The sequence below is a fragment of the Barbus barbus genome (genome assembly GCF_936440315.1).
Source record: "Barbus barbus genome assembly, chromosome: 27".
Classification (NCBI taxonomy): domain Eukaryota; kingdom Metazoa; phylum Chordata; class Actinopteri; order Cypriniformes; family Cyprinidae; genus Barbus; species Barbus barbus.
In genome coordinates, this window is record NC_136755.1 from 29,953,417 (window position 1) to 29,975,767 (window position 22,351).

General features: G+C 32.7%; 2 protein-coding genes across 2 annotated transcripts; one reads left to right on the forward strand and one right to left on the reverse strand.

The window, feature by feature from the left end:
* The first annotated feature begins 1,765 nt into the window (after nucleotides 1–1,765).
* LOC306847034 (glycerol-3-phosphate dehydrogenase [NAD(+)], cytoplasmic-like) lies at nucleotides 1,766–8,772 on the forward strand. The gene is made up of 8 exons (XM_079380770.1): nucleotides 1,766–1,991; nucleotides 2,488–2,665; nucleotides 4,951–5,091; nucleotides 5,469–5,607; nucleotides 5,694–5,806; nucleotides 6,754–6,987; nucleotides 8,243–8,349; nucleotides 8,432–8,772. The coding sequence occupies exons 1-8, from the start codon at nucleotides 1,951–1,953 to the stop codon at nucleotides 8,526–8,528; spliced, it is 1,050 nt and encodes a 349-aa protein (XP_079236896.1). The 5' UTR covers nucleotides 1,766–1,950; the 3' UTR covers nucleotides 8,529–8,772.
* Nucleotides 8,773–9,083: 311 nt separating this feature from the next.
* LOC306846752 (cathepsin S-like) lies at nucleotides 9,084–18,936 on the reverse strand. The gene is made up of 8 exons (XM_079380342.1): nucleotides 18,569–18,936; nucleotides 17,460–17,578; nucleotides 15,636–15,758; nucleotides 13,739–13,885; nucleotides 12,282–12,506; nucleotides 10,807–10,972; nucleotides 10,618–10,723; nucleotides 9,084–9,874 (listed from the first exon to the last, which is right to left on the reverse strand). The coding sequence occupies exons 2-8, from the start codon at nucleotides 17,574–17,576 to the stop codon at nucleotides 9,739–9,741; spliced, it is 1,020 nt and encodes a 339-aa protein (XP_079236468.1). The 5' UTR covers nucleotides 17,577–17,578; nucleotides 18,569–18,936; the 3' UTR covers nucleotides 9,084–9,738.
* Nucleotides 18,937–22,351: the final 3,415 nt, after the last annotated feature.

Sequence of the window (22,351 nt, forward strand, 5' to 3'; positions counted from 1 at the left end):
AAATATTTTACAGATATTTTATAGATTTTTATAGATGTATTTAAAAGGTAACTAGGTGGATGTTCTATTTGAAGTTGATGTAAACTGCGGTGAAGCTCACACTTGGCATTGACTCGTATACTGTACATGTGGAATACTGTACTGTACATCCACTGCACTTTGATTGATGGTTATGAATGATAAATGATGTGATTATGGCTCTTCTGTGTTTGATGAGATGAAGGACTTCATGTGGAGAGTTTGATATGCAGTGTATGTTTTTAATTTAATATTCAGCTATCATAATAAATTATTGCTGTTTAACTGTCAGTCTGTTGATCGATCAATCACGTCAGAATTTTTGTTTTTCTTATTAAGTAGACTGCTATTTATAGCTAACTGACGGGTTATTAACTAATCAGTGACCTAATAAACTGATCCATAATTGTCATTTATGTTATTAAAACAACAGAAATTCTTTTATCATAAATTATTGTTTATGATGAGATAATTAATGAGATGATAATTTATTTTATAATTAATTTGTTTGTCGATTACAAATGTTGAATTTATTATATTTTATTTAAGATATTAATATAGTGCATCTGTAAAAACCACAGCTTTAATAACATCAATTGGAAGCATGATTTGCTGCTGATTTTACGGAGTATTTTCAGACTATTGAGGGAAATGCAGAATATTTGACTTCAGATGAAGGTCCCTTTCGGATCTTTCTCCGGGGTTAAAGGTCACAGGGTGATAAAATGTGATTATTTTTATTTCCTTTGCTCTCTGAACTTTTAACAGCGCAGAAGGACGTGATGTGTGTGAATTTATGAATATGTTTGGTGTTATTTAATGAAGATGATCAAATGCAGCCTTTAGTCTTTCCTTTTTTCTTACAAGAATTGAAAAGAAATCTAAAATAGTGCTACTACAGAACCAACAACAAACTGTTGTAACTGAATTATTTTTATGTGCATGACTAACTTTAAAACTGAAAATGCTTTTCATGTTATATATGAACACAAAATGTATTATTATGTATGTTTGTGTTTTAAAATACGATTTCTGTAGTCCAGATGTTTTTAGATGTGGAACAGAATGTTATTTAGTCGTCTGTTTTCATCACACAGGATACAGTGGTCAGATTCAGCTGAATTATAGAAATTCATCCCACACGAACATCAAAACCAACCAATCAATCACATGAGGAACTTTCCATTGACTTCTGCTGTTTAAAACTGAGCTAATGACATTTGTCTGCATCTGTACATTTTCACTATATTATATTATATTATATTATTTAGTATGTCATTGAAGTTGTTTCCTCATAATGTTGCTGATTTCAGCTTCTTCTGTCGTTGTGGGAAATTAGGTGAAATATGACATGTATTTGACCTTCATCTTGGAAATTTTAAATAATTTAATTTAATTTAAATTATTTAATATGAGCTGCATTCAATCACTATAATGCATGAATCATTAAAAATAAATCTCTATAATTTCCATTTATTTTAATTATTATATCACAGATGATTAGACACAAAGCAGGAATGTAGGAATAAAACAAATCCAGACCTGTTGAACCCAGCCTTGCGTTCTCTCTCTCTCTCTCTCTCTCTCTCTCTCTCTCTCTCTCTCTCCTCTCTCTCTGTGTCTCTCTCTCTCTGTGTGTGTGTCTCTCTCTCTCTCTCTCTCTCTCTCTCTCTCTGTCTCTCTCTCTCTCTCTCTCTCGTCTCTCTCTCTCTCTCTCTCTCTCTCTCTCTCTCTCTCTGTGTGTGTCTCTCTCTCTCTCTCTCTCTGTCTCTCTCTCTCTCTCTCTCTCTCTCTCTCTGTCTCTCTCTCTCTCTCTCTCTGTGTCTCTCTCCCTCTGTGTCTCTCTCTCTCTCTCTCTCTGTGTTTGTGAGGTGTGTCAGGAAGTCAAACTTCACTCTCTCTCTGACTGATCATCAGACAACAGCTAACGCGATGCCTGGCAAGAAAGTGTGTATTATCGGCTCAGGAAACTGGTGAGTTGCGTCTTATATGAACGCTTAAGAAGCTCTTTGCAGTTTTACTCGACGCGACGCAGCGGACGCGACGTCAGACGCGCGACGAGTTTCATTTTCACCTGCGTCTGTCTTGTGTGTTTGTATAAACTACTGTGGTGTTACCACGGTACTCTAATGCTTTTACTGTAGTAAACCTGATTCTGAAGCTTCTCACATCCAGTTATTCAATCAATCAACAGTTTTACTAACAATAGCTGTAGTCTTTAGTTTGTGTTGCCAGTGCCTATGGCAAAAATATATATTTTCACATATATTTTTTAAATATATGGCCATAATATATGGTCTTAATGTATATGTATGTAAATATATTTTCTGCAGATTTTTTTGAAAATATATAAAATATATAAAAAAGGGAATTTAATATATATCTATGTGTGTGTGTGTATGTATACACAACATGTCATAACGTGTTGTTTCTTGGTCAGTGATGTGTGTGTGTGTGTTTGTTGGTCAGGGGTTCTGCCATCGCTAAGATCATCGGACACAATGTGAAAGCGTCGAACCGCTTCGATCCGATGGTGAAGATGTGGGTCTATGAGGAGATGATTGATGGACGCAAACTCACTGAGATCATCAACACAGAACACGAGAACGTCAAATATCTGCCCGGACACAAACTGCCCAAAAATGTGGTGTGTGTTTCTCTTAATAGTACAGTGATGGGAACAGATATACCATAATACCGCGGTACTTTGATGGTACTCCAAGGTAATTCGAAGATGTTTTACCTGTATGACCCCAGCAAACAGAGAATGTTCTGGAAAGGTTCTCTTAAAGTTATGAACAAACATTTTTCCAGTTATGTTGACAGAACATTTAAGAATGTTCTCAAATGTTAGCACAAAAACATTATTTATATGTTGTTCATGTAACTTTTTTCTGAAGCATCTTATTTGAACGCTTATCTAACATTCAATAAATGTTACTATATTTTCCAGAAATTTCAGAGAATATTTAAAAGTAACGTTCCCGTAATGTTTGCAAAACTATAAAATGGAATGTTCCGTTACCGCTCGCATAACTAAGCAAAAATGTTTTTAAAACATTAAAAAACTGGACATTTTGAACTTTGAGGGAACATACAGAAATAAAGTTTTCAGGACTTAATGGAAACGTTAGCTAAACATTAATGATGTTCTCGAAACACAGCAAAAACATTATTTATACTTCAGTCATGGGATGTTTTGTTTTTGTTCTGAAACGAGTGGAACATTCATTGAACTTTTTTTGAATGTTACTATTTGTTTCAGAATGTTCAGAGAATATTCAAAAGTAACACTGCCACAATGTTAGCAAAATGATCAAATGGAATGTTCTGGAATGTTCGTTTAACCAAGAAGAAACATTTTTAAAAACGTTCAGAGCATTTTCATACATTAATTGAGATATTTCAGCTGGGACGTGCTTGATTTAAGAACTAGTGAAGTCCAGAAGTTAACACCGCGGTATCTTTGAGAAAGTGTTAGATGTGAGCTGGTTATCAGTAGGTTTACACACAGATTAAAGTGCTGAACTTCGCACTGATCACCTTTACGCTCATCTACACGTTACTGCCACACAATTACTCAACATCGTGAAGCAGATTAATAATGACTCATATGAAGGTGAAATAAGCACTGAATAAGTGAGGCAGAGGCCATGATGGAGAAGATAAACGAGCAACAGACTCAAACAGACTATAATTAACCAGGTCAAAGCTGAAGGAAGGAATAATGAAAGTGGTGTAGCAATCATTCAGATATGGCCTTAGAAATGTCTTGATCTACCCGCCCATTTGATGAAGATAACCTGCTGCAACAGAACAGGTCATGCTAGGTTGTTGCTGGTTTAATCTGATCTTTAAAAAGAGAAATGCAGTTCAGATGGCGGATATGCAGTGGGAAAGAGTTCCATCATTTTGGTGCAGCACAACTAAAAGCACTACCACCAAAGGAACTCGACTTAAAATGTGGAATTCTAAGTAAGTCTGTAGACAGTTATCTCAAAGAATGTATAGGAGTGTACAATTAAAGGTAAAAAAGGTGCCAGATTATGAAGTGCTTTATAAGCATGAAATGAAGCCAAAATGTGAAATTATGAGATTAAAGTCATATTTATGGCAGTGAAAGTCATAATTATGAGATAAAATTCATAATTATAAAATATAAAGTCATAATTGACAAAACGTTGAAATTATGAGATAAAAAGTCAAAATTGTGATAAAGTTGATTTTATGAGATTAAAAAGTCTAGAGATAATTGTCATAATTATGACAAATTTATATGATATGATTATAGTAGATTATAACATTTGAAATGATGAGATACAAAAATCTAAATTATGCTAAAGTCATATTTATGGCATTGAAAGTAATAAATATGAGATAAAAATAAATTGATTAAAACAGTTAGACAAAATGTCATCATTTTGACAAAATTAAAAAGTTCAAAGATATCGAAATTATGCCAAAAAAGTGAAATTATGAGATTAAAGTCATATTAATGGCAGTGATAAGTCATAATTATCAGATATAAAGTCATAATTGACAAAAAGTTGAAATTATGAGATAAAAAGTTGTAATTATGTGATAAAAAGTTGATTATAAATGTTGAAATTATCAAATAAATATACAAAATGATGACAAAAAGGCAAAATTATGAGATTAAAAAGTCATATGGCATTAAATCATAATTATGAGATAAAGTCATGATTATGACAAAAAATTGGATTTATGATATATTTTTGAGCCTTGTCATAATTGAATCCGAAACACTGGATGAAGTAGTATAAGAGAAGCACTGATGCAAAGCAGCTTATAATCATATATGTCCAGCTGGAGACCATGTAAAGCCTGCTACCCAGTCTTTGAGCTGATTTCCATCAGTAAGAGCCCCTGCTGAGAGAGGGATCAGGGTTCAGATCTCCTCTGTTTCCTCAGGTGGCGGTTCCTGACGCCACAGAGGCCACGAGCGGAGCCGACTTCCTGATCTTCGTCATTCCTCATCAGTTTATTGGGAAAATCTGTGACCAGATGAAACCTCACGTGAAACCTGGAGCCATCGGAATCTCCCTCATTAAAGTATGGATTTATTCTTTAATATTTTGTAATTTGAGTGGATTTCGTAGTACTAGACAATAGTCAACTATAAATGATGCATAATTTATTTCTACATAAATAATACAAATATTAGAACATCATTTAGAATTTTTGCTGTGTATTCCCTATTTTCTTAGCAAAGACTACTTCATCATGGCTGATTTGTAAATTTTACTTAAAAAAATGCTGTTATTTTTAAATTATAAATTTTTTTTTATTAGTATTATTTAAAAATGACGTTTGGTCTAAAAATGTTTTGTTATAAAATTTTCATCTACCTAAAAAAAAAAAATACATGAATTTTCTGCACAGTGTTTACTGTTTCTTAGTCCATTCTCTTTGTGTGTGTGTGTGTTTAGGGTATCGATGAGGGTCCGAGTGGACTGACCCTGATCTCTGACATCATCAGGTCCAAGCTGGAGATCGAGGTCAGTGTGCTGATGGGCGCCAACATCGCCAGCGAGGTGGCCGAGGAGAAGTTCTGCGAGACCACCATCGGTTTGTGACATCACTTCCTGTGAGAAACCTGCAGAGCGCTTTGACTTTGACATGACAGTGTGTGTGTGTGTGTGTGTATGTTTCAGGAGCCACTAATGAATCCAACGGCAAGATCTTTAAAGAGCTTCTGCAGACGCCGAACTTCCGCATCACTGTGGTGAAGGAGAGCGACACGGTGGAGCTGTGTGGAGCGCTGAAGGTACCTGAGACACACACGTGATGCTGGGGATCAGGGGGTTTCGTATTAGTCGTCCTATGGACGCTTTGGCAAATTATAATTATGAGATAAGACATCATCATTATTATTAAAATTATGATGTCAAAATTAAAATTATGATATAAAAGGTCATAAATATGGCATAAAATCAAAATGATGAGATAAAATGTCATAATTATGGTATAAAATCTAAATAATGAGATAAAGTCATAATTATGACAAAAAGTCAAAATTATGAGATAATCTAAACTATGAGGAAAAATTCATATTTATGACAAAATGTCAAAATTTAGATAAAAGGTCATAATTATGACAAAATGATATGAGATAGGATTCAAGAAAAAAAGTTGTAATTGTGACATAATGAGATGTCATAATTATGCAAAAAATAAAATATGAAATGAAAAATCATAATTATGAAATAAAAGTTAATAATTATGACAAAAAGTTAATAATTATGACAAAAATCTAAATTATGAGTCACAATTATGAGATAAAAAGTCATAATAATGACATGAAAAGTTGAAATTATCACATAAATCTAAATATTATATAAATCAAAATTATGAGATAAAAAGACAATTATAACAAAAACTCAAAATTATGAAATTAAAATAATTAAAATGAGATGAAAAGTTGTAATTATGAGATACAGAGTCATTGCTGACATACAAGCTCATTATGACTTTTATGTCATAATTCTGATATAGTATGTCATAATTTTGAAAAAGTTGAAGCAAAATGTTCTTGCCAGAAGGCAAAATAAGTACAGTTTACATCAGTCGTGCCGTTAAAAACTCAAGGCAGGACATTCAGTCTTCATGATCCCTCGTTTAATATTTTTATAAAAGATTGTGTATGTGAATGCACTGCAGATGAGAATGCATGGCGGCAGCTGAGCGTCTGGTGTGTGTGTGTGTGTGTGGCAGAACATCGTGGCGGTGGGCGCGGGTTTCTGTGACGGTCTGGGATTCGGTGACAACACTAAAGCTGCTGTGATCCGGCTGGGGCTGATGGAGATGGTGGCCTTCTCCAAACTCTTCTGCAAGAGCACCGTTAACTCCGCCACCTTCCTGGAGAGCTGCGGCGTGGCCGACCTCATCACCACCTGCTACGGCGGACGCAACCGCCGCGTGGCCGAGGCCTTCGCCCGCTCGCAGAAGGTCCGACTCAAACACCTGCATCCCAAATGGATTTATTTAGACCTTGACGCAGGTCATCACTGGGCAGTTTAATGTGTGCATCATCTGTTACTAACTCTCATACTCAATCTTTTTGCTGGTCAAAATGACCCACAGCGTTATGATTGCAGGTCTTCCTTTTTTTGTCCAGATATCCTATAATTTAATTTGAAAAAAATATAAGCATTATTATTTATGCTGTTTTTTCAACAATGCTTTACAAACTCTAAACTACTAGATTTAACCAATAATTGTATTATAAAATTGGCTACAATGTAAAGTAGTGAGTGTACAGCTTGTATAACAGTGTCAATTTGCTGTCCCCTCAAAATAACTCAACACACAGCCATTAATGTCTAAACCGCTGGCCACAAAAGTGAGTACACCCCTAAGTGAAAATGTCCAAATTGGGCCTAATTAGCCATTTTCTCTCCCCGGTGTCATGTGACTCGTTAGTGTTACAAGGTCTCAGGTGTGAATGGGGAGCAGGTGTGTTAAATTTGGTGTTATCTGTCACTCTCTCATACTGGTCACTGGAACTCATGGCAAAAGATGGTGCACTACACGCCTATCAACACTACGGTACATCAAGAGGCTCAAACAGTGCTAAAAATATCTGAATCTGCCGTAACACAACAGTGTCATAGCGAGATCTTGTGGACACCACAAAACACTGCCCTACTCATACATTTACCCACTAACACAAAAAAACATTTTCTAGTAACAGGGTTACATTTATATCACTGAAACCTGTCATTTTAACAGGGGTGTGTAGACTTTTGAAATCCACTGTATATATATATATAAAGTTTATAAATATTTATGTATTTATTTAATACTTTTAATATAAAATAAACACATTTATCATGCATGACATACACTAATTCTAATGGTTCGAAATTCTAATAGCAATAATTTATTTATGCAGTTTTTGGGAGATTTTTTAAATTTATTTACCTATAAATTTCTTTAACCAATGATTTCTAATAATAATAAAAATTTGATATACATATAAAATATATATATATATTAATTAATTAATTGTATCTTATTTACCCTTCAATTTCTTACCAATAACTTTGATGTAAACTTAAGATCAATGGCATGAAATGTAGTTTCATGACTCTGGCCACTAGATGGAGCAAATGAACTGGAAAATTCGGCATCAAAACTAATGAAGTAAATTTAAGCCAGTTTGTGTGATTGAAATGTAATATTAATTTGTGTTTTTCATCAGTCAATAGTGGAGCTGGAAGCTGAGATGTTGAACGGTCAGAAGCTCCAGGGTCCTCAGACGTCTGCAGAGGTTTACAAGATCCTCCAGAAGAAGAGCATGGTGGACAAGTGAGTGACATCATCACCGTGACATCATCACCATCATCATCATCAGTGTGTGTCTGACGTCTGTGTGTGTGTGTGTGTGCAGGTTTCCTCTGTTCGTCTCCGTCTATCAGATCTGTTTTGAGGGCCGGCAGGTGAAGGAGTTCATCAGCTGCCTTCAGAACCATCCAGAACACATGTGATCCGATCCGATCCACACACTACTGAGCTTCCTTCACTCCTCACGGCCAACTAAACATCAATTATGAGTCCAGTTTGATGAGTATTTGTGTCATTTCTGACTCAGGACTGTAACGCTGGTAAACGCACACGTGCAGAATTTTATATTTGCAGTTTTGACTACAGTTGTCTTCTAGAGAAGTATTAAATGTAATACTTTATAACACAGTCAATAAAAGCCATGCTTATTTTAATCATTTTAATCAGACTTTGAGCTTCATTTATTCTTACAGCAGTCAACATAAACACAAAATAAGACTTATTTTTCTTAATAAGTAACATAAAACAATCAATCTCTAATTTAAATGTTTTTATTTAAAAAAATAATATTATAGAAAAAATAATTATTAATAATATTATAAGACTGATAATACATATAATATTGTATTTATAAAATTATGATTATTATAATTAAAATAATGAATACATTATAGAAATGATCAGTTTGATATAAAATATTATATTTATTAAAAATATGGGTATTATAACTACAATTATAACATTTTCCCTTCTTTTTCCTCCTTTAACTTTTATGTTTTTTACAAAAAATGGTTAACCTTTAATTTCAAAAGACACATTTTTATGAGTTATTAATAGTTTTACCAAGTAACCAAATTCGTGCATTAAGATGACAACTGTTTAGTTTTGGTCCAGAAACCTTGTATCGTTAATAATTAAATAATAATAATAATAAATGGAGATAATGGAATGGAAATAAATGCAAAAAGCTTATTTTAATCAAACGTAAGACTTATTTTTCCTCATTAGCCACATGAAACACTGAATCTCTCATTTCAGTGTTACAATTAAAGACATTTTTATGATTTAATAATTGCAAAAGTTTTTAAATTAAAAGTTTTTTCATTTTACATTTATATTTATTTAATTTTATTTTTATATGTTGCATTTTAATTTATTAAATGCAATGGATCTCTGATTTCAATGTTTAATTATATTCTTGCTTGGAAAAATATTGATCACAGTATTGACATTTTTGTCCAATCAGATGCTTTCTTGAATGAGAATGCTCCTCCCCCTAAAGTACAAATATTAAAGCAGTATCAAATTTATTTCCAGTAATATGAATTGCAAATGGTTATTGTAAAGGTGTGTTCTTTGCTTATGTTCTTTGGGTTTGGGCTGTGACAGAAACGAAAGAAAATCAATGCATATTCAGTAAGATATTCCTGCCCCAGTGTGTCTGCGGTCGGATGAGATGGTGGGGTAAATGGCAAAGCTGGATATTCCACACATGTTTTTATTTCTTGCCATGCGGATAAAGCCATTTTCACCCCATGCCGTTCCCCAGCTGAGACACAGAGACAGAAATCATTTCATATTTTCAACACTAGAGGTCATTAGAGCTCACACTGAAATACAGCTATGGAAGCCTGCTGATTATTACATATATTAATATAAAACAGTATATTTATGAAAATATGAATATAATATAATTATAAAAAAATTATAGTAAACATTGTATTTGCCTATAAATATGCATATTACAACTAAAATAATAATATTATAAAGTGATATTAAAAAATAATGTTTATAAAAGGATGAACATTACAATTAATAATATTATAAAATGATAATAAATATAAAATATTTCTATGTAGACACATGAATATTTTAATCAAATTAATCATTATACAAATATATAATATTATAAAAGTCAAATAAATTTATATTTAACAAATACTAATATTATAATTAAATAATTACTGATAATATTGCAGAAATTAGAAGTATAAAAAATATTTATTTTTAGATTTCATTAGAATATTAAATTACAATTAAAACAGTTATTGTTATAAGAATGACAATATTATATTATAGCAAATATAATTAAAATTAAAATCATTTTAAACAAATATAAACATATTTACATTTCATAAAAATATGAATAATATACAGTAATTATTATAAATATTATAAAAAAAATGATAACATATATTTAAAAAAATAAAAAAACATTTTAGAACATGACAAAATGCCTGTTTTAAAGTCATAACTGTATCATAGTATTTTTTTTATCAAGTGAAAATCAACCTGTTTTTCACCAGCCAGTAGTCTTGTGCATTCTCTGAGCCATATCCCACAACTAGAACCGCATGATTGATCGGTCCAGAGCTACACTTCGGATCGCTGTAGATGCCTGAATAAACATGTATCATTAGTGTGTGTGTGTGGACTGAAAGCAGATAGACAGGTGTGTGTGTGAGATATTTTATGTCTCACCGCCTCTGTATCTGTGGAAGGAAGCAAGTTTGGCGTTGACGCCGACAGACACGGGTCCGATATTAGCAACGGCGTACTGCAGCGCCACCTCGTTGTGACGCGGAAGAATCCGGAAACCTGAGCAATATCCAGCTCTTCCCGTCACAGAGTATCGACACGCACCCTGCTGCAAAATTCACCACAACCTCACAACAATATCACAGCAACATCACAAAAACATTACAACAACAACGTCACAAGCAGTGTTGGGGGTAACGCATAACAAGTAACGCGAGTTACCTAATATTACTTTTTTCAAGTAACTAGTAAAGTAACGCATTGCTTTTTAATTTACAAGAAAATATCTGAGTTACTTTTTCCCCATTTACTGACTGACAGTGCTGTGTGAACATGCTGTTACTGTAGTTCTAGACTGATGTGAATGTGCATTAATTCATCCCACTCACAAAAAACTGATTTAGTATTCATCAAAATGAATTAAAACAGTGAAATGCAAACTCAGAATATGACGCAAACCTGCAATAATTAAATATGTTAAACAACACAAATGTATCTAATCCCATTTTATTAACCGATGTCTTTGCTGCTGACCTTATACTAATAAGCAAAAATGACTTTAGATAAACTAACAATTGTGCTTCATTGTGTTTTATTGCTGAAGAGTGTTGAACCCTCTTATCCTGCGTTCTACTGCACAGACGTGACTTTACTCTTCCTTCAGCCTGAGGTTTATTCATTACACTTTTTGGTGTGAAAGGGCTTTTACATTTGCTATGATTAGAACTTCTTGTATTTAAAGCAATCAAGCCCTGCTCATATTTAAAAAGTAACGCACAAGTAACGTAACGCATTACTTTCCATAAAAAGTAGCTAAGTAACATTAGTTATTTTTTTAGGGAGTAATACAATATTGTAATGCATTACTTTTAAAAGTAACTTTCCCCAACACTACATCACAACAATGCCACTAAAACGCCACTACAGTGTCACAACAACATACTACAATGCCACTACACTACAACACCACAAAGTCACTACGTCACTACAGCACCACAACACAGGGGTGTAAATTTCGTCACAACAACATAAATAAATACTTAAAAGACAAATGTTTGAAAATTGTTTATATATATATATATATATATATATATATTAGGGCTATCAAACGATTTCAACTAAATGCCACAATGCCACTACAACGTCACAACAATGTCACATCACAAAAATATCACAACAACATTACTGTATTATGTAGAATTTTTAAGTGTATTACAATTATTATTATTATTTTTTTTTATTTACAATGTTTATGTTTTACTTATTTTTTGGTAAATGTTATATTTTAAAATTATTATTATAAAAAAAAAAAAAAAAATTATTAGCTTTCCATCAATTTACCACCTCAGTTTGTGAATCTCTGATTTATACTGTAGTATGACCATGAACACTGGCGGTGTGTTAACGTTCTGCAGTACCTTGTGTTCATATGGGTAGAATTTGTTGGAGTCAATGCCATTGTTCTGGATGATGTAGAGAAAAGCTCGGCTCAGATATCCGCCTTTGCAGCCGCGGTTCCCCAGACTCACACTGCAGTCCAGCAGGTTCTGCGGACTCAACGGAACCAAAGAACCGGTTCTCCTCTTCATCTGACCCTCCAGAGCACCGACGGCACTGAACGCCCAGCACGAGCCACACGGGCCCTGAAACCACACAGATAAACACATTATATAATAAAAATATTAGATTTATATATAAAAATAAGCATACTATAACTAAAATAATTAATAATATAAAAAATTATAATAGATGTACAATATTTGATTTATATGTATAAAATAGGCATGTTATAACTAAAATAATTATTAATAATTAGATAAAACAAAAATATATTTATGCATAATAGACGTGTATATTAAGTATAATTGTTATTAATAATATAATAAAAATGTAATAAATGGCAAATTTTCTATTCATGAAAATATTCATATTAAAATTAAAATAATTAAAAACATTATAAACATTATAATAAATATAAAATGTTATAAATGTTTGAAAATTTGAATATTATAATTAAAATAATTATTCATAATATTAGAAAAATGATAAAATATCATAATATTACATTATAATATTAATATTATAACATTATGTACAATATTAAATTTCTGTGATCAAAGTCTTAGTATAGCAGCAGCACACACACTCTCGATCTCTCTCTCACACACACACACACACACACACACACACACACACGCGCACACATACTCACACTCTCTCACTCACTCACACACACACACACACACACACGCGCACACATACTCACACTCTCTCACTCACTCACACACACACACACACACACACAGAAAGTCGTGGCCTAATGGTTAGAGAGTCGGACTCGTAATCCAAAGGTTGTGGGTTCGAGTCTCCGTCCGGCAGGGATTGTAGGTGGGGGGAGTGAATGTCCAGCGCTCTCTCCACCCTCAATACCACGACTGAGGTGCCCTTGAGCAAGACACCGAACCCCCAACTGCTCCCCGGGCGCCGCAGCATGGCTGCCCACTGCTCCGGGTGTGTGTTCACGGTGTGTGTGTGTGTGTTCACTGCTGTGTGTGTGTGTGTGTGTGTGTGTTCACTGCTGTGTGTGTGCACGTTGGATGGGTTAAACGCAGAGCACGAATTCTGAGTATGGGTCACCATACTTGGCAGTATGTCACTTCACTTCACTCATACACGTTTGCACACACACGCACACACACGCACACAACCACAAACACCCACACCCACACCCACAGCCACAGCCACACACGCACACACACACACTTTGGATGGGTATATGCAGAGCACAAATTCCGAGTATGGGTCAACATACTTGGCGCCACGTCACATCCTTTCACACACACACATACACACACACACATATACACATACACACCTGGTTCTGGACGGGACTGACCATCCCTTTCTCTGTCCAGTTGACTCGCGGTGGGGGGGGCTGGTGTGATGGAGGCAGGGATGTTATGTTGACATCAGGAAAATCTTCCTCCAGTAAACCATTCAATTGATTAACCTCATCTGCAGTCTAAACACACACACACACACACACACACACACACAAAACTCAATTCATCTGACCTTTGACCTGCCCTTAAGACATAGCCTATGAAAAAATCTAATCAAGATACAGTAGATGTACTTAAGATGTAAAATGGTATAAGAAGTCAAACTGATAAATATTAATTGTTTATATTTCAAAGGATAATTTATCAACACATATTTGATTTGTTCATGATGCTAGTAGTCTTTAATGAAAACATTTCTTGATTTTGTTATAATTGGGTTATATTTGGAAAAATCTATCAAGGTGGCCCCTAACTCTATTGTTTGTTTTTTTCTCACCTCTGCTCATATTTTAATATTCATTTGTCTGTATAATGAGTATGTTTTAGGTCTGTGTTTTATTGGTTGTTTTCTCCCTTCTTCACTCCCACTTTTCCATAGCTTTACAAGCTCAATTCATGAGACTTTTTCAACATGACATAACACATCTGCTAATGGGTAAAAAAGAAAGAAAAGAGTTTGCTCTTTTAATTTCATTTATTGTTCTTAATACACTGACAGATATTTTTGTCCTTTTATTAAGCTCAATTTGACTTCATTTTACATCTCATATAAATGTAAAATTAATTAATTTTAAAATTGTTTTAATTGCTTGTACTTTGAAATAATTAACTTTAAATAATAAAATTTTTAATTTATTGAATTTTTAATTAATTAGTTTTTAGTTATTTATTTGATAATTTATTTTGAGTATGTTTTATTTTAATAGTTTTTATTTTAAGATTATTTAAAACATATTAAGATGTAATTAATTTTAGTAAATGTTTTATTTTTGTTTTTATTTCTGAACTATTTATTTTAATTAGAAATGTTATTTAATTAATTAAATTTTAGTTTTTTTTATTTTGATTGTTTTTTTATTAAAGTTTTTTAATTAATACATTTTCGCTAGATTGTTTTAATTTTAATAAAACAATTATGATATAATTAATATGAGCACGTTATTTGGTTGTTTGTAGTTTATATAAGAAATTATGATCCGCACTCACGTCTTCTTTTTCCATTTTACTTGACCAACATCACCAATGGGGAAAAGACACAAGCGTTTCGGTTACCAAGCCTTCCTCAGTTTGTGTCTTTTCCCCATTGGTGATGTTCGTCAAATAAAATGGAAAAAGAAGACTGTTCTCGTGAGTGCGGATCATAATTTCTTGTATAAAGTAACTTAACAGATTGACGCACCAAAATAAAAAGATCAAGTAACGGAGGAGCGTGGTGCAAATGACGTTGTTGTTTGTAGTTTAAAATGATTTAAATTGGACATTTTCATGATTTAATTACTTTTGGTAAGCATTTTTATGTAGATTGTATTTATTTAAAAATTACTCATTTTAATTTTGGATTTTAATAATACAATTTTTATTTGTATTTAATTGGAGTTTTATGAGAAATATACTTTTTATCTAAAATTATAACTTCTGCCAATCTATGATTAGTCTCTTTCAATCTTTATTTCAAATATTTTAAGTCTTTATTTCAAATCAGCAAATATGCCACAGATTTAAAAAGCACATATTATTTCAGGTTGGCATGTACGAGTCTTACAACTGTTTCTATGGTAACTGGAGCTTCTAAGAGCAGTGACTGGCTCATTTATTTAGAATGTGGGACTTCCTTTGGCCATATTCGGTGTTTCCTCATGAAGTGTCTTGCTATATCTCTGAATATACTGGGCTGGCAGACTTCTGAGGAATGACTGTGTGTTAAAGTACCATGTCGCTGAGCTGGTTCAGTCCCAGTGTGTATGAGTGCAGACCGACGGCCGTCTCCTCATTATGTTTCACAATATCCAGAAGATTCTGCTCCCAAACGCCTCTCCTGTGACGCTCCTCTCTCTAGAACACAACACACACAACACACACACTCACTGACACAAAACCACACAACACTGTCTCAGTCTGGCTTCATGCAACTTCTGACCAGTTACTGGTTGCTGGAAAGTGTTTTTGTGGAAGAACTAGACACTGGATTTAACATAGTTTTCCACAAGACACTACAGACAAAACCATTATTTCTGGTCTGGTTTGTTTCCATAATATGTCTTCTTTTAGACAAGCCAAAAGAAAACATCAAAAATACACATTTAAGTGTTTATTTTAATGCACTTTATCTATTTGCATCAGTAGATTTCAGTTCCAATCCACATCTTTAAAAGTTTGTTTCTCCACTTCAGCAGCACTTACATGCTCCAAACTTTACAGTTATATTCCTCTCTATATTGTGAAGGTTTTTACTGAGGGGTTTGTTTATATTTCATTTGCTTGATTTTATTATTACACTTTATCTATTTGGGTCTGAAGATTTAAATTTCAATTAATCTTTAAAAGCCATTTTCTCAAAATTAGTTTTATCTCCACTTCAGCTGCACTTACATGCTCCAAACTTTACAGTTTAATTCCTCTCTGGATTCTGAAGGTTTTTACTGAGGGGTTTGTTAAAATATCATTTGCCTGGTTTTATAATTATACTTTATTTATTTGCATCTATTTTGCGTCTATTTGCACAAAATGAGTTTTTTTCTCCACTTCAGCTGTACTTACATGCTCCAAACTTTACAGTTTTATTCCTCTCTGGATTCTGAAGGTTTTTACTGAGGGGTTTGTTCATATATCATTCACACTGATTAATACAACATTTTATTCCTTAAAACATGGCGAAAATGTATTTGTTTCTGTCTGTTGTTGGTATTTTCTAATTTATGGAGTGATATAAAGAGAAAAACCTTTAACTCTAATATGACAACAAAACCAAACAATAATTTTTATTCTGTAAATGTATGAAATTAGTGTGTTTTTAAGTAGATAATTCCTTATTTGCATATTAAATAGTAACTTTTTAGAAAACTTGTAATGCTCAACGTTTGTCTTAATGTACTGTAATTAGTCACCTGGGCGTAGTATTGTGAAATCTATTTACTCTATTCACCTGTAGTGTTTTACCTTAAATCTGAAACACTAGTAAACTAGATATCAACAAGCAGAATTACATTTTCTACTTTGTAGTCACTAATATCTGAAATAACCACCATTTGTTGCTTTTGGAGAAATTCTGAAGTCTTCACACGTTTCCCCTCATTTCTTCTATTGTGTTTTTGCTGAACTCAAGGTGAGTCATTTAGGTGCTTATAAATGCTTTTCATGCACTTCGAAAAGAGACACTGCTTTACATAAGGATTTAGAAATAATCATAAAATAGTCATTAAAGCCTGTGTTAGTGCACAACACACAACAGCTGGCTTTACGTGACGGTTACAGTTCTCAGAGCAGATTAGACCGGACCAATCACAGTCTTGCACGCTTGTGTTTTATTTAATCATTTCACAGCACCACTTGAGCTGATTGTGTCTGCATCCCAGGAGCAATCCTCAGCGCTTATGGATTTAAATGATCATGTTTTTAATGGGAAATGTGAGGTGACACTTGAGCGTTAGAGAACTGCTCAAACCCCATTCTGCTGATTTCAGTTCAGTGGGTCAAACAGCAAACAGACCGACCGACAGAGAGAGATTCATCATGTGTGTGTGTGTGTGTACTCACTGTGTTTCTGTAGGCTTTGTTGTGTTGAGATTTCCAGGCCATCCACTGATCAGTCAGATGTCTGATCTCAGAACAGACCAGCGACACACAAAGCAGAACCAGAACAAACCTGAACATACCTATACACACACACGCACACATATTTGTTTATCAGTAAGTATTTCAGTATTATTGATGCACTAATAAAGTTTTTAATATTTTTTCAGTTTAATATATATTATATGATTTATTTTAGTACGTTTTATTTTGGTTGTTTTTATTTTACATTTATTTTAATTTGACATTTTATGGTTTAATTTTTTTGTTTTGTTTTATTTTTATTGTTTTTATTTCAAAAGTATTTTTATTTAATTTGTAATTTATATGATTTAATTATTTTAGCAAGTGTTTTTATGTAGATTGTTTGTTATATTTTAAAATTGTTTTAATTTGACATTTTAAAGATTTAATTTTGTGTTTTTATGTAGATTGTTTTTATTTTGAATTATTTTAATTTAACATGTTTAAGATTTAATAGATTTTTTACATTTTTAAGATTGAATTTTTTTGTCTGTTTTATTTGGATTATTTATATTTTTAAGTGATTATACTTATATATTTTTCTAATTGAATCGATTTGAGTACATTTGTTTTTAGTACATTTTAAGTGTGTTAAGTAATTAACAATTTTCACTCAAATTATGAATAAATTTCACAAATAATTACAAAGAACCGTGGAGTAGCACATTGAAATAAATGTGAAATTTTGAACAGAAACAGAAATAGTATTTTCGTGTCAAATCTACTCTAAAAATGTTTGTTTTACTAACAATTTTTAAATATTTTTTTAAATATACAGTGGTCCTATGGTTCGTTTCATTACAGTGCAGAAAGGAACTATAACAGATCGCACACGTACATTTGATGCATTTATAATGTGTTTTCTTTTCTCATCTGCAATACATTTCTACCATTTTAGATGTTAAAAAGACATTCAGAAAATGCATTTAAGATGCTTCTGGTTTAGAATGTATGTAAAATGCTTTCTTTAAGATGTTTGTTCAGTAATCAAGTGCAAAATAGGCAGAGTAAATCAGAAGAGAGAATGTGTTGTTAATGCTGGATCTTACCGGCGTCTGTGATGATGATGATGATGATGATGAGCAGACAGACACACTTCTGTCGTTCTTCAGCCCTGCTTTCGCTTTAGCAGCGTCTGAAAGAGGAAGTTCTTTTCTCTGGCTTCCTGTGTGATTCTGTCTGTCATGTGAACACAATTACAGATGATGAGTTTAGCCAGCAGCTGCTCTTGTTATCTGACTGTGTTCACTCTTTCTGATCAGTTGCAGAGTTCATTAAACAGGTAGTTAAGTCCCTCATCACTAGTAGTTGTGCTGGTGATCTGATCAAAGTCTGTGTTGAGTTGTTTGTTATTTGTACTGAGCGTTTGACAGCTGCAGGAGTCTGTGATATGCTGATGCTGATGCCTGTCAAACCTGTGACTGACGCTGCATTACTGTATGTCATGTGTGTTACTGTAAAACACACACACACACACATAACTGCAAACGACACACGCCGCACAGCATGACACACACAAGCACAGATGGAGAGGATCTGACAGTATCAGCTCAGATTCACCTGCTTCAGCTGAAGACTGTGGAAATATCATTATATGATCATTATATGATTCAGTGCTGTGATATATATGTCCCTGCAGCACAGAAGCAGTCATCAGTAACACAGGTATATTTGTAGCAATAGCCAACAATACACTGTATGGATCAAAATTATACATTTTTCTTTTATGACAAAAATCATTAGGATATTAAGATCATGTTCCATGAAGATATTTTGTAAATTTCGTACTGTAAATATATCAAAACTTCATTATTGATTAGTAATATGCATTGCTAAGAACTTCATTTGAACAACTTTAAAGGAGATTTTCTCAATATTTAGATTTTTTTGCTCTCTTAGATTCCAGATTTTCAAATAGTTGTATCTCAGACAAATATTGTCCTATTATTTATTCAGCTTTCAGATGATGTATAAATCTCAATTGTAATGACTTGTTTTGTGGTTCAGGGTCACAAATATCAAAGTATGATGGTATTATTCTGATAACATCACTGTACTATGGTACATCTACAGCACTTTTTATTTTTAAATATTACTTCACATATATTTCATTTATTATATATTTTTATTTTACATTTTGTTTATTCTATAATATACTATATATATTTTAGATATATATATATTATGTTATTTATTTAACATTTTTTTGTTATATTCAAAAATATCATGTTATATATTTTACATATTATTATATATTTTAATTTGATATTTTAAATATTACATTTTCATTTGAGATATTTATTATTTAGTATATATTATATAGTTGTTTTACAGTTTATTATATAATATATATATATTTTTTATATTATTATTATTAAAAATATTTTTTTTATTTTACATATTTATTGTATATTAATAACAGTTCTACATTGTTATTTATTTGACATAGTATTTATTATATATTTATTTGACCTATTGTTTGTACCTATATACTATATATTTCATTTTATACACACATACACATACACACACACATTGCATTTAATATATTTCAAATTTCACACACACATAATTTCACATTATTTATTATATGCTTTATTTATTTTATTTTACATATTGTTTTTATGTAATGTGCTATAAGGCCCCGATCACACCGAACGCGTTTTTTTTGCAGTGAGAATGGGGTGTAGGGCCAAAAGTTCACATTTGTTTACATTTAGTTGAAGGCCTGAAGCTTTGCAGAAGGAATTGACTAAAGAGATAGCCAGAGGAATTTGGTCTTTGTTTTGTAAAAATAATGTAGTGTCATCTGCTAACTGACTGATTGCTAAAGTTTTCCCAAATACATTTAATTTATTTACAGATAAGTCTTGACTACCCAGAGTGGACAACATATCTACAGCTAAAATAAATAAAAGAGGGGACAGCGGGCATCCTTGCCTTATTCCACGGCCAAGCTTAAATCTTTGTGTGGTACCAAAAGGGAGAGAAACTGAACTGTTCATGTCTCTGTAAATCATTTTTATAACACTGATAAACTGTTCACCAAAACCGAAAAGTTCTAAGGATTTAATAATGATATGTATGACATTAAGACAACTGAGATCCTACAGTCTTCACTTGATAGATGATGATGGATTCATTTTATTTTTGGATTTCAAAAAGGCCTTTGATATGATAGAGCATTCTTTTCTTTTTAAATCCTTAGAACTTGTTGGTTTTGGTGAACAGTTTATCAGTGTCTATCAGCATTCACCAACAAGTCTTACTATGTTGGAAATTGGCGCATACACACAATTTTACACCTCATAATACTCCTATATGGAATAACAAATATATTCTACATAGAAACAAATCTTTATTTTATGAGGACTGGGTAAATAAAAATATTTGGTCAGTTTTGGATCTAATGGATGAGAGGGGTAATATATTAGACTACAATTCATTCACTTTAAAACACGGATTTGCCTGTCATCCAAAGCAATTCTTCACTGTTATTAATGCAATACCTTCGGCTATAAAAATGTTAATGAGATGTTCCCTTTCCTACTCCAAAATTACTGCTGTCCTTCCTTTATTATATATTGGTGATATTGAAATAGAGAATAAACTCTGTACTAACAAATATATAAGACAATGTATCATCCAGTCACACTACCCTTATCAAATATTAAGAAATAAGTTAGATTTGACAAAAACATTGTTAAATATATCAGAACATCCTATCTAAAATTTCCTATTCTTCCCAAGGTAAAAGAAATACAGTTTAAAATATTAAATCATATATATCCTTCCAATAAATTTCTGCACTCAAAATTTAATTTTGAAAATGTGCCCTGTTATCTATGCAAAAATGTATTTGAAGATACAGAACACAGTGTGAGCCCGGCTTTATTCTAAATAGAAATCTTATTCTAAATCTTATTTTAAATGATAATGTATTATATATTATTTATTCTATATTTATTTGACATTTTATTATACAATATACTATATTTATTCAATATTGTATTTTACATTAATAATAATATACTATACATTATGTGACATTATTTATTATATTAAACTGTATTTTCCTGAACTGAAAGCATTAACATGGACTGTCTGTGTGTGTTTCTCCCTCGTGATCCCTGTGAGTTTCTCCCATGTGTTTGTCTCATTTGGTTCAGGTGTATCCCGTTAATTACCCCTCGTTTAGTCCTGTATTTAAAGTGTTGTCTGCCCCATCTTTCCTTGTCTGGTGTTATATGTCTTCATGGAAGTGCTCTGTGTGTGTCCTGCCTTGTATTACTTTCTGTGGCTTATTAAAGACTGTTTCTGATTCTCCTTCGTCTCTGTCTTCCTTGCTCTACATCCTGACGTAACTCTGATCACAAAAGGAAACTGATATATTCAGGGGCAAAATTCAGCAAATTAAAACAGTAAGCATTAACATCAAATAAATCACAGGATTATCTGTGACTGACAGTCCTAATATGAGGTTATTTTTATTATTTGCAGACATGATCTCTTTTCTCCGAACAGAAGCAAAAAGCCGAGTCTCATCTGAAGATGCTGTCTGTGTTTTGTTCTTTCATTATATAAAGACCTTTAAACATCAACAGAGTCTGTAAACCCTCTAATCTTCACACACACACACACACACACAAATCCTCTCTGTTTTAAGACTAACACAGGCCTGAACGCATACTGGAGTTTGTGTTTCAGTGTGTGATGTTTGGATATGGAGCCAAAAATCTGCAGTATCAGCGAATAACAACATATCAGAAATTCAGATTACACACACACACAGTCTTTCTCTCTCTCTCTCTCTCTCTCTCTCTCTCTCTCTC